We start from the raw sequence: 12903 nt of genomic DNA, 5'->3' as shown, positions 1-12903 counted from the left end.
GTCTGGGTGGGAGGACGTAAGAACCTGGACCATTCTGGGGGATGGGGGAACAACCCCAGTGGTTATCAAAAACCCCACTTGTCATGCAATATGAAGGGACAGGCTTCAGAGAAAGAATTGGGGAGGAATGGACCCAGGGCAAATTTGGTTTTTCAGCTCAGGGATTTTAGGACCAAGAGGTAGCGACATCACAGCTGCTGGACCTGGTGATATTAAGAGCTGCCACCACAGTGGGCCAGGTCAGAGAGAGGGAATGTATGTAGCAGTAGCAAGAGGAATTCTGATCTAGGAGACCATGAGGCAGGAATTTGCCTTGTGCCTTGCAAGCACCTTTGAGAACCTTGCTGGTTGGAAGGAAAGGTAACACCCCTCCCCATGGAGAAGATTTGGTGATGCAGGAACAGGAGGTCTAGAAGGCCCAGCTGAGCCTCATCACTGGGCCTCTCTGTGTGGCCTCCACCCCAGGCTCTTTTCTGAGCGTCTGCAAGATGCTCCTGGTCTCAGTCTGTCCTATCTCTGCCAGCCCTGGATGCTAAAGGCTCTGCCCATGGCCAAGGCACTGGGAGGTGGAAGCTTTGGCCCATCATGTTGGTGCCCTGCAGTTCCCAGCTCCTAATCGGGCCCTAATCTGGGGAAGCTAGGGCATGGATGGGGTGAGGGGAGTACATTGAGCCTTCTGCCTTAACTGAATTTCCATACCTCCTGTTGTTAATTATAGAGATGTAATAATGCGATTAGTGCACGATTAAAAAAAATCCCTGATATGATTACCATGGATTTAATATCACATGATATATCATTATATCGTTATGCAGTGACAGATGTAATTGAAATACACTTATTGGAGCCGGGGGTGGTGTTTCATTCAATCCCCAGCACCCCGGGGAGGAGAGGGCTGGCTAAAAAGAAGCAATGGGAGAGGAAATTGTAATGAAAACAAAGAAAATTCACAAGGTAGCTCTCACCCTGGGCAGCTGGCTGAGACCTGCTGCCTTTGACTCTGTGACAGTGCGTGTGGGGCCCCAGAGAGGCCAGCCTCTTCTGTGGGGGCTCAGGCAGCGTGGCTCAGGAGCTCCTTATCTGGTTCTCACCTCAGAAACCTCGGTGTCCCCAAGTCCCCTCTGACTCAGCAGTGAAGCAAAGGCTCTGGATTACTCCACCTGAAAATAGACTCAGGACCCTCATGGGATCCAGCTAAGTTGGCAGCTGTCCTCCCAGTGCTGCAGCCCCAGCCTTTGCTGTAGTGGTGGTCCAGCTCGCTGGAGGCAGCCGTCCTGCTGTGGGCCGTGTGGAGGAAGATTAAGTACACAGAGACAATAATCATCCCACTCAAGGTCTGTTGATGGGATGGACAGAGGCGGCGACAGCTCTGGGACCCCTGACCAGGGAACACTGTGGACATACTATCCACCAGACCTAGAGAGGATGGGATGTGTCAGCTGATGTGAATGTCCATCCTCTTGCTGCTCTGCTGGGTAACGGGAATGGAGTAGGAGCTACCCGTAAAGCCAAAGAGCTCAGAAAAAGAGAAGGAGGGACAGGAACAGTCTCCCCCTCTCTCCTAACACAGACAGCCGAGCCCCCAGTTCTAAGGTTGGCTATGGGGGCATTGCTAGTCTGCTGGGCAAGAACAGCAGTGGTTCTCGAAAGAGACCAGATAGGGTCAACAGGAGCAGCAACTCTGAAAACCAGGCTTTCCTGTTTGGCAAAATTAGGCCCAAAGAGAGGTCTTACTTTCCCTTCCCCTCGATGAAGACCATATGGAGAAATAGCAGAGCCAACCCCTGACCTTCAGAATCTCCCAGCACCGTTGTGGGGTAACAGTTATATGAACAAATCTGGTGTTACAGATGCTCTTCAGAGTGTGGATGGGTTTAAAGAAGGGACAAGTCAAGGAGGACTTGGTAAAGACTTTGAGTCAGCGGTGAAAGAAGAATACAGAAGAATACGTGTTTACTAGGACAAAAAGTGGGAGAAGGCCCAGGGGCATTCTAGGCAGGCTGAAGGAATTGCTCAAGTCAAGTCTTGGAGGCATGAAACAGCAATCCCAGGACTCAGGGTGCAGTAAAGAAGAAAAAGGACTTCTGATAGACCACAGAAATGATAATGGCTTTCACTGGGATTTGGGAACCCAAGAGAAGGATAACTTGGGAGAGGAGATGTTGGAACAGGTTTTTTTAGTTTGGGGTTTTTTGTTTGAGAATGAAGTACCTGGCTGAAATCCAGGTAGAAATGTCAGGTAGGCAATAGAAAATATGTGTTTTTACTCAAGTAGTGGCAAAGAGTATCGATTTGGAAGGTGGAGAGTTGGAAGACAGGAAGTTGAAAAAGTCATTCGGAGAGAGGGTAGGTAGGTAGAGTGTAGACAAAGACAGGAAGCGAGAAGACCTGAGGGTATGAGGAGGATGGTCTGCACGCAGAGGGGACTACAGGGAGAGTATGAGGAAAGTGGCGGGGCAGAGAGGTAAGAGAACTCAAAGAGAACCAAAGAAGAGTGTAAAAGCTGAAGCAGGCCACAGAGAGGCGGGGACAGCAAAGCTCTGAAACCGTCCCTAGGTGTGGGCAGCGTGAGGAGGACTGTTGGCTTTAGCAGGAGCTGAATGACACTGGTCAGGCCAGAAGGCAGACTGCAGGGGTGAAGGAGCAACAGGGGAGGTAAGTGGAGGCGAGTGGAGATAACCTCGAGAAGTTTGGTTATTAACAGGAAAACAGTCAGTTGCCAGGTGGGGACCTGGAGTAAATGGAGGGCTTTAAAAATAATAATCTAATAGTGACATAAATTTAAGAGGGCTGGGCATTGTTTTAAACATTTTACACATAATAATTCATTTAATCCTCCCATCAGTTCTATGTGATAGAAACTGTTATTACCCCCATTTTATAAAGAGGAACCTGAGACACAAATTCTATAAAGTTGATAGAGATTCAGGCATTTGCTAGAATGCTAGTGGTAAGGAACCAGCAGAGAGGGGGGAGGTTAAAGATTAGAAAGAAAGGGGATCCCAGATGGAGGAGGACCAAGCAGGCAGGAGAAGGGTGAGAGGTCAAGCACAAGTACCAGATTGGCCTTAGACAAGAAGCGAGGTGTCCCTTCTGTTGCAACAGCATTGATGGAGGAGCAGGTAGGGAAGGGTACAGACGCATCTGTAGACGAGGGGCATGCAGTTGAAAGAGTTCTGCGCCACAGCTTTTATGAGCTTTGTGAAAGTCAGAGAAGAGTAGGAGTGTTGCATACCACTGAGAATTGCTCAGTTTGTGATCTTGGACCCACTGTGGCCACTTTCTATGCATCAGAGTAACTTTCTGGCATCGTTTAGCTCAGGTACAAGTGTGGAGAAATGGAGTCACCATTGGGTTTTCTCAGGGAAGGTGTACTTGGATAAGTGGGCAGGGGGCTTGAAGACCGTGAAGTGGGTGCTTGAACTGGTAGATCCTGGGGCCTTGTTATCAACCAGAACTGCTCTCCCTCAGAAATCTTACAATGACAGATTCCACTCTGACCCCCATCCTCCTATCCTGCCAGCTTCTGTACCTTCTCTTGCTCTTTTCCTAGTCTGTCCATTCCCTTCTGGTCTTGATCCTCTGTCTACCAGGCCTGGAGCCCTGGGATCTACCACTTCAAGCACCCACTCCCTATGGATGGCTGAAATAGGTAGAGGAGAAGGTCATTAGAACACAGAAGTTGAGAAACTGAAAGGCCAGGTTCATGGCTGGGCTGTCCTGTAGATACTAAAGTTACCCAGTATGATGATGATCTGGAATGGAGTCCCAGAGGGAGGGGAGGAATAGTCTCAAAGCAGCAAGAAGTTGAAGGGGTATTGGCAGAGTATATCCAGAATTACGTAGGTACTGGTTTTCTAGCTAGTATTGCTACATAAATAGTCACCCCCAAATTTAGTGACTTAACACAATAGCTGTCTGATTTTATCTCATGGTTTCTATGGGTCAGGAATTTAGGAGGGGCTCAGTAAATAGGTTCTGGCTCAGCTTCTCTCATTCATTTGTAGTTGGTCCTTGGAGCTGGCACAGGGTGTGATTGGATCAGCTGGGAGCTGGCTGCGGGCAGCTCTCTTTCCTTGCCTATTCTCATGGCTTCTGTATGTGGTCTCTGCACAGACTAGTGTGGGCTTCCTCACAAGATGGCTGCCCTGGCTATGTACAGAGCCGCACAGGGCTCCCCAGCAAGTGTTCCAGTGAATGAGGAGGAAGCTGCCTCCTCTATTTCTGAAATCGCCTTGAAGTCACATAGCATTACTTCTGCATTACTCTGCTAGTTGAAATAGTCCCAACAGCCTACGCTGTTTCAAAGAGAGGGGCATAGACTCCCTCTCTTGATAACAGGGGAGTCAAAGTCACACTGGAAGAAGAGCATATGAGGTGGGAGATGGTGTTGCAGCCATCCCTGGAAAACACAGTCTGCCACAACTGGTGCTTGCCTGAGCCCAGGAAAGGGAGAGGGAACCGCATTCTCAAAGGCATTTCAGGTGACAGCACCAAGAATATCTGGGAGTGGATGTTCTGAGTGACCTCAGGTATACCCGGAGAAAGAACTGTCCTCCCATGTTATAGTATAGGGGACTGAGGCTCAGAGACATTTGGTAACTCCTCCCAAGTGACAGTGCTAATAACTGGCAGACTGGGAACTGAATTCATGCTTGTCTGACTCCTGAGCCCAACCACACTGCCTTTCTCCGAGGCTGGGCTGCTGGGTCTGCCACCCTTGTGTTTACCTCTGTCCTTGGTACTTGGTTCACCAGCTAGAGAAGTGCTGGCCAATTAGATAAGGACTTAAGTAGTAGTTGTGTCTGTCAGGTTTTCTCTTTCCCATCGTCCAGAGCATCCCCCTTACAGCTTCATCTGTTGGGTGTTCGTGGGAATGGCAGGTGATTTGATTGGCTTCCTCATCTTGGGAAATGACCCATCAGCCTTGGGTCCACCAGGTGACATGTCACCCAGAGGTCTGGTTAAAGGCCTGCTCCTCCCCCCATCATGAGGAAGCTGGGTAGGTCCCACGTGCTGGTTGCAGCTTGGAAGCTCTGGGTTTTCCGGAAGTTACAGAGCCGCCTGTGCTTCTGTGTGCAGTCTGAGCTGGGTTCTAACCCCGCCACTGCCCTGCCCACTCAGTGGCCACCCCCCTTCAGGGCCCTGGCAGGTAGTGAATGGGTGGGCAGAGGCACCCTCGCAGCCATCGATGCCTCTTCCTTCCTCTTTGAAGGATCTGATGCTGCTGCCGATGAGGGCTACTTCATCTATTAAACCCAATACACTTGTCGCAGCTGCTAAGCCCCCGTAAGCCGCCGGGCGCCGTGTTTGTGATGGGACTGACAGTGCATGGAGGAGGCTGATTATACACGATTCCATTTCGCGGGCCCAGCAATGTAATTTCACAGGGCGATCAGCGTTTGCATGTAATAGCAGGCTGTGCTGAGGTGTCAGAATATTAAAGGCGCTAATGGCAAAGCTCCCTGTTACACAGGGGGCCACCCGCCGCGCCTACAGCAGGGCTGCGCGGCAGGCCCGTCGCAGATGGCTGGCCACTAAGCTAATGGGGCAGCAGCCAAGGCGGGCAGAGCCGCGAGAGAGAAGAGCCAGCCGGGAGCAGCTCGGCACCTGCTTCCCTGCGCATGGAAATTACAGCAGCCCAGGGGATGGGAAGTGTGTGTGCCTGTCTGGCACAGGGCTGCGGTGGGGTGGTTTGGTAGACCCAGCATCTTTCACCCCAGCTCCACCTGCCCCACTCTTTGGCCAGGAAGCCACAGCTGGGCAGGTGGGTCCTGGTGGCCAGGAGAGGGGCAGCTGGGGAAGTGGCACCCCAAGAATTTGGAACCAGTATGGAAAAGGGGCTTGGGCACAGGCTCTTGGTGAGAGCTCTTAAAACATTTTCCCACCCCTTGCTGACTGAGGTCAGAAAACTCCTAGGTCCTTGCAGGCTGGCAGGAGAGAAGGAGGGAGCAGGGAAAAGGAGCAGGCGGAAAAAAGAGGATGGACAAGTAATAGGGTCCCTTGATTGATGCCAGTGTTGCCATTGGAACACAGAGCTGGGAGGCAGCACCTGAAGATGGGGCTCTTTCTGTCCTTGTGGGCAGCCCCAGCCACACCCAAGCCCTGGTCTGTGCTCTCACCAAGCCTGCTCCTGCCATTCTCCTTTGTCCTTGCTGTGTCTCCTGCCTGGAGTGCTGTCAAACCCCTGCCCAGCCCTCCACTACCACTCCCTCCAGGAAGTTTTCCTAGCTGCTTCCAACCTCACACAGGCCTGCTTCTCTCCAGTGCCCCTGTGGGCAGCCGCAGGGGATAGCCTCCCTGATTCTCCTGTTCTCCTGGTTCCATAGGTCCCAGCCTTGACTTCTCAGTCAGAATCTCCGAGACACAACCCACATCCCCTTGTCCTGAGTGGGGCTCCTGGGAAGGCTCTGCTCAGATTCACAGCTGGATGTAATCTTGGGGAGGATGTCCGGAGGGAGTGGGGAGTGGAAGGATGCACCAAGTAACCCAAGGGAGAGTTTGGTTCCTGTGCGGGTGTGCGCACTTGAGGGTCTATGTATCTGGCAGCGAGAGACTTTAGAAGTGAGTGCTGGGGCTGGTGGGCATGTGGGTACAGGTGTAGAAGGGTAGCAGGTGTGAGGATCCAGACCACACGAGTAGGAACACAGATTGCTGAAGGACCCTGTGTTCTCTGGGTGGCTTTCGCATCTGCTGGCTGTGGCTGAGGGGTACCTCAGATGGCAGGAGTTGGAGGGAGCTTGTGAGACTGTGCCCTGGGACTGTGCCTGTGGGGGTTCCTTGAGGCTGGTGGTCACTTCTGAAGGTACAGCTCTGCAGGGTGTGTGACAGTACCTGGGGGAGACATGCCAGGGTTCTCAGCAGGGGCAGCAGGGGGAGAGCCCAGGCTGAAGGAGAGCAGTTTTAATTAACCGTTTTTAATATCATTTTGGACTTTGGCTGATATGTGAAGGCCCCGCTGGAAGCAGCATTTGTAAAAATTAAATCCCTCTTATTAGGAGCTTGGCAGACCCATGTGCACGTGCTGCCCCCTTCCTCCCGCCTGTGCCCCCCTGAGGAAGTACTGGATGAGGCCATGTCACGGCAGCAATTGGTTATCATGCCTTATCTGGGAGTATGAAACTGTGCGCGTGATACCCGCGGCCACGCTGGAGACGCCAATTCATCTCGCCCTCGCTCTGACAAGCTAGGCTGCCCTTCCTGAAAGGCATCCGTCAGGAGGGACCGGGGCCGCTGCCTCGCCTGTTACCTCTGCTTCCCTGCCCGGGTTTTCGGCTTGCCCTCGTCCAGCCAGGCTCAGGCCGGTCTGCCACCCCCCTTCCACATGTCCCAGTCTAGGGGAGATCTTGGGGAGTCATAATTATTATAATAATCTAATCACTGTGACGCGTCGGGGCAAGCGTTATCTGAAGTGGTCTTCCCGCTGAGCTGCGATAAGACCCGGGGTGACGGGCAGATAACGGAGCTGCCCTGTCCCCAAGCCGCGAACAGAGCAGAGGGGCCTCCGCAGCCCGCTGCCCGCCCGCCGCTTTAAGCCGGGAAGCGGCAGCACCTGCTAATGCAAGTGTTTAATATTTGATGGGCTGGGATAAAGCAGGATCACCTTCGAATTGAATTGAGTGTCAGCCGAGAATCTATTACTGAAATTCGGGTGTGATTTGACAGCAAAGTAGACGATGTTATTCTTCACTAGTTACTGCAATCTTCTCCCCGACATCACTTAAATATTTTTTTCTTTGCTTGAGTAAACACACATTATCCTTCTTTTTTCCCCCTTCCTTCCCTTTTTCCTTTTTAGAGGGGGAAAAAAACCCATCCAGCTCGCCTTCTCCAGGCTGATAGGGTAGATTGTTATTTCTTTATTTGTCCTATTAAATGGAATTTCTGATCGTTTAATCCGGCCTTTGTAAGTGATTTTAAAGTACTTGAAAGCCGGCCCGCCACTGCTCTCTGGCCCACTGCGCTCCAGCCATGGCCCTGACCAGGCTCAGCAGCTCATCCAACTGTGCACCACCCACCGGCTACTTCCCTCACTGCCTGCCTTCCCCCGGCTCTGCCCTGGCCACAAGCCAGTGTTCTCTCCCCTGCCCTTGAGCCTCACACTCAGCCCCTGATTTGGGGGTCCAGCTGTTGCCTGGGAAGGTGTGGAAGGGTTGGCTGGGACGTTGAATTGTGGCTGGTACCTCTGTGGTCAAGGAAAGCGGCTCCAGAGGGCGCTCAGGTTGAAGGACTCTCAGGACCAGGGCTTGGTTCCTGTAGCTGGGAAAGAAGGGTACCAGCCCCTTGGCCTCAGCACGGACTCTGTGTCCAGCTTCCTGTCTTTGGTTTTTGACCCCATGTTAGGCCCTCCTTGCTGTGAGGGAGTCTCTAGTGGGATGGGGACCTCCAGGCCCGGGCGTGTGTGGGGACACCGCAGTGCCCTTAGTTCGCCTTGTGGTCTCCGCACTGAGCTTCTGGGAACTCCCCCAGGCGACACTCCTGTTGACCACATCCCATATGCTTCCTGCCACTGGGAGCAGGGAAGCCTGGGTTCCAGGACTTAAAAGGTGAGGGGATGGGTAATGTCTGAAGGCCAGCCAGCTACACAAGCCCCCTGGTAGAAGCCCAGGACTTCGCTAGCAGGTGGAGCAGGAATTCAGTTCACACTAGGCCACTTAATAGCATTCTGACCCTTGCAATTCTCTTCTTTCTGGGCCTCAGTTTCCTCATCTGTGATGTCAAGTCTGTTGTGCCTGTAAGGGATTGTGAAAGAAAAGTGCCATCCCTCGTCCTGCCATGTACCGCCCCCCCTCACCATGGAGGTTGGTGGCGGCCAGGTGGCGCGAGCAGGGGATGGAGGGGGGCAATGAAGTGCTAGGGGCCTGAGCAGATCGATGCCCCCAGCACTTCCTTCCCCAACCCCAGGAAAACAATTAAGTACAGATCGATGGGTGGCCGCTTTGAATATGCATAAGTGAGCACTTGACCTTCAGCAGAGATCTGTTCCCCCTACCACACACACATTCTGGTGTGCACGCGCACACACACACACACACACACACACACTCTCTCTCTTCATGTGTTCCCCTCACAGCTGCTTGAGTCGACCAGGTGACCTTAGCCCTCCTCTGTTGAGTCCACGCATGGCATTCAGGCTTCTACAGCCTGGCCTGCCTCTCGGTCTAAAGCAAACAGACCAAGGGCAGGTGGTCAGCCCCCTCCTGCTTCAGTTTTCCTATACAGAGTGCAGTTTGCATATGTTGGTCTCCAAGTACTTCCTGACACCAGGCTTTGTGACCAGCAGTACTGTGGAGAGGGACCCAGCACAGTGCTGGGTACCCTAGGAGGGTTATCTAACAGGGCTGCCTGGTGAAGGGGGTGCCCTGATGACACGATGGTCCTGGGAAGGAGGGTCTTAGTAAATGGGAGCTCTCTAGAGGAGCCTGGCAAGGGGGTATCCGTTGGGGGCTGGAGGTCTCTGATGGGGAGATGCCTAGGACAAAAGGACCCCTGAAAGAGGAAGGGATTTTCTGGTGGGGGCCCTGGTGGAAATGGGACCTAGTGCAGAGACTCTCATGAAATGACATAATGAGAGTAAGCCCTTAGGGGGAAGATTTGGCTGGAGGGTGGAGGTGGTGAGTCCTGGGGGTCAGGGCCTCTGTTAACCATTCTTGCCTCCTGTCTTCCAGGCTTACAGCTTCGCCATGGGCTGCTGGCCCAAGAATGGACTTCTAGACATGAACAAGGGCCTCAGCCTTCAACACATAGGCCGGCCCCACAGCGGCATTGGTCAGTCCCTGCACATATACCCCCCTGGCAGCTCAGTCAGCCCCCTGCCCGCATGCCCCAGTCCCCTGGCACACAGAGGGGTTCTGTGGCTCATCGTGTGCTCTAACAGGGTGCTTTCTATAGCTGGGGGGAGTGGGGAAGGAGGGTGGTGTACCGGAAAATGGAACCAGACCACTGGAAAAGATCTCTCAAAACACTGTTTAGGAGGAGATTGGGGTCTGGGCTTTGGGTGGGTCACAGGTGGCCTTGGATTCAGGGAAAGATGTCCCCAAACCTGCCTGCATCTCTGGTGGGTGATGTCCTCAGAGGGGTGGGCACATGTCAGCTTCCCCACCCCCGTGGAGCTAGAGGAGGCTGTTTAATATTGTTTCAAGTCTGTGGCTACTAAACTGGGCGATCAATGGGAGTTAAGGAGATGAATTATTTAAACCTCACCAGCTTTTAATTAGTCGGGGTCCTTCTGACCGATGGCTCCGTCCACAGGGTATTGACTCCCCCGCAGGAGCAGCAGCCTCCATTGAGCGGTGCCTGGGTTGGGAGGGGCCACTTGGGGTACCAGGCGGGGGTGCATCCTCAGAGGGATCCCTGCTTAGAGGGGGCTGGAGTGGCTGTGGTTCTAGGCATTGGAGGATCTGCTAACTTCGGATATATCAGTATTGGGCGGGGGTGTGAGTGAGTGTAATGATATATCTGGGTTGATTTTCCTGAGGGCATTGGTCTGTATATGGAAGCGACCATCAACCTGTATGTGTATCCACCCGAAAGTGTGTCTGTTCATTTCTGTGTATCTGATTTTCTGTGTGTGAGCACACATCATGCAAATGCTTTCAAGCGGGGTACTTGACAAGCACAGGCTTTTGTTCCTGTGGGGAGGAGCAGGGGCGGGGGGTGGTACTTCTGGGAGGTGGTATATTCATAACCTGTGTACCTGTAGGGAGCTATGGTGGCAGAAGGCACCAGCAACATACACCAAAAGGACCTAGTCACCTGTCACAAACTAGCCCTTCATCCTTTGCACGGAAATCACTGGTACCTAGGGGGTGCTGGGCATGCTGAGTGGAGACGCTTGTCCTCAAGGAGGTCACATCCTAGGATGAGATGGAGACTGAACTGGATACTAAGGGCTGTAATAGGAGCACCTAGGCTGTCCCAAGGGAGGATTCCCCTGTCTTCAGGGGCCAAAGTGACTTCTGCTAATTTATGTACATCTCACTGACTTCAGGGATGCCGTGTATCATTCTTGTTGGGATACCCCAAGGCCCCTCTGGGATTCAGGGTGGGGGGAAAGAGGAATCAGTCAACAGCTCTAAGGAATTAGGGGTACCCCACAGCAGCTGCTATTCCCTTCCATAGGAGTTATCCCATACAACCTGGAGGAGACCCCAAACCTAGCAAGGTCATATGTGTGGGAGCTCAGCAGGGAGTTTCCTAGAGAAGAAAGACTTCTGAGTCAGGAGACCCTTGCAGGATGATCAGGAGTCAGCACGCACTGCCAGTAGCTGAGTCTCGCTGCTAGAGGGATCATGGGGCTGGGTCGGCCTTGAGCTAGGTGCCCTGTGTCTGCGGATGTGCCCCAGGGTGTGTCTGTGAGAGGAAGAGCTTCCTCCTCCCTCTCTGTTAGGACTCCTGAGGTGTTCCATCTCTAGGGAAGAAGGTTTTTCCACCTGGCTGGGCCACAGGGGGCAGCCCACAGTTACAAGTTACAAGTGGAACTAGGAGTAGTTCTGGCTCTGCCACCCAGAGCCCTGTGACCTCAGACAAGGGACAGTGCGGTGCCTCTCAGGGCTGTTGGGGAGGTTCTGTGAAGCTGCCTGTCTAAAGGGCTGTGCTGTGTCTGGCCCGGCACACAGTAGGTGCTCAAGCAGCTCCCCCTCCCCCATTGCCCTGCCAGCACCGTGGTCTCCCCAGGGCCTGTGGGGTTCCTTACACTGGGTCTTTGTATCTCTGAGCACAGAGGGCTGCCCTGCCAGCTCCCAGCTGGCTCCGAGGTGTGGGTGAGGGTGTTTGGAGGGGAGGGAGGATGCAGGGCATTAATTGGGCTGGGAGAGGCGGGGAGGGGAGGCCTTGGTTTTGAGCAGTGAGGTTAATGGCCCTCGCGCCAAAGAGACAGCTTTAATGAGCTTCAGCTGGCGGTGCCCCGAGTTACTGTGCGTGCTAAAAGGGTCGCGCTGTAAGAGTTTGATGTGGACTGTTTCCCAGCCCTGGGGTCAAGGGTCAGCTCCTGTCACTGGCCACTCAGGCTGGTCCTCAGTGACATAGTGCTAATTAACTGCGTGAGGAGCTGCCAGCCTGAAGGGGGGAGTGGTATGCATATTGGGTGGGGCGGCATTGGTGATGGGGGCCAAGGGTTCCACAGATCCCACAGCTTAGCCATCTCTGGGATCCGCTTGGCTCTCCCATGATGCAGTGTGGGGGTGGGTAGACAGTTTCTCTGTGTGCAAATCACTGATGATCCTAGGACCTACTTGGGCCTCTTTCTAAGGTATGGGTGGCAGGGGCAGTTTGTGGGCCTACCTGGGTGGGCTGAGTGTCCGGTTTCGTGGTGCTGAGAGAGCAAGGGGCAGGCATGCTAGAGGTTTGGGCGGCCAGCCTGGGGCTGGACGGTAGGCTATAGAAGGGGAGAGGGCCCGCTGGGATGAATGTGCATGGCTGAACTGTTTGCAGGGGAGCCGGGGGGCATCCTGGAAGAGCAGTGGCCTGGTCAGAGTTGGGCTGCAATTCGAGCAGTCTGAGAGGTTTCACGGGGAGGACTAGCAAGAAGAAACTGCAGAGGGGGTGGTTTTGTAAGGTTCATGGAGGCGATGGTTAATTCAGAGCCAGCAGGAGCTGTGGGAATGGAGGCAGAAGACCCATCAGTGAATGTTTACCTTGCACCTGTTATATGTGTCAAGAGCCGTGATAGGTGTATTGGTGAGGATGTCAGAGTGCCCTGCCCCCACGGAGCTCAGGTACAGTCGTCAGCACAGGTCCAGTTGGCCCTGGCTGCGGAGGGAGAGGTGGTGGAGCTCCAGGCAGACAGGGTTGTCAGGGGCTGTCTGCATGGCCTCTGAGTCAGGAGAGGGACATGTCCTTCTTGGTTGGTGGATTTGGCCTTGTGAGCCCCATGAACAGCGTGGTGTAGAGCGGGGTGTGGGT

General features: G+C 53.6%; 1 protein-coding gene across 6 annotated transcripts in view; it reads left to right on the top strand.

The window, feature by feature from the left end:
• ERI3 (ERI1 exoribonuclease family member 3) overlaps positions 1 to 12903 on the top strand; it is a 126290-nt gene that overhangs the window by 91355 nt on the left and 22032 nt on the right. For 5 of the 6 annotated variants that reach the window (XM_044238070.1, XM_044238066.1, XM_044238067.1 and 2 more), the window contains one exon: positions 9669 to 9768. The exons of the other annotated variant lie outside the window; for it this stretch is intronic. In XM_044238070.1, the coding sequence (XP_044094005.1) occupies positions 9669 to 9768 (100 nt within the window). The remainder of the gene's footprint in view (positions 1 to 9668; positions 9769 to 12903) is intronic. 6 annotated transcript variants of the gene reach the window in all.

Source organism: Neovison vison, chromosome 2 (assembly GCF_020171115.1).
Source record: "Neovison vison isolate M4711 chromosome 2, ASM_NN_V1, whole genome shotgun sequence".
Classification (NCBI taxonomy): domain Eukaryota; kingdom Metazoa; phylum Chordata; class Mammalia; order Carnivora; family Mustelidae; genus Neogale; species Neogale vison.
This window is presented reverse-complemented; position numbering and strand designations above follow the sequence as displayed.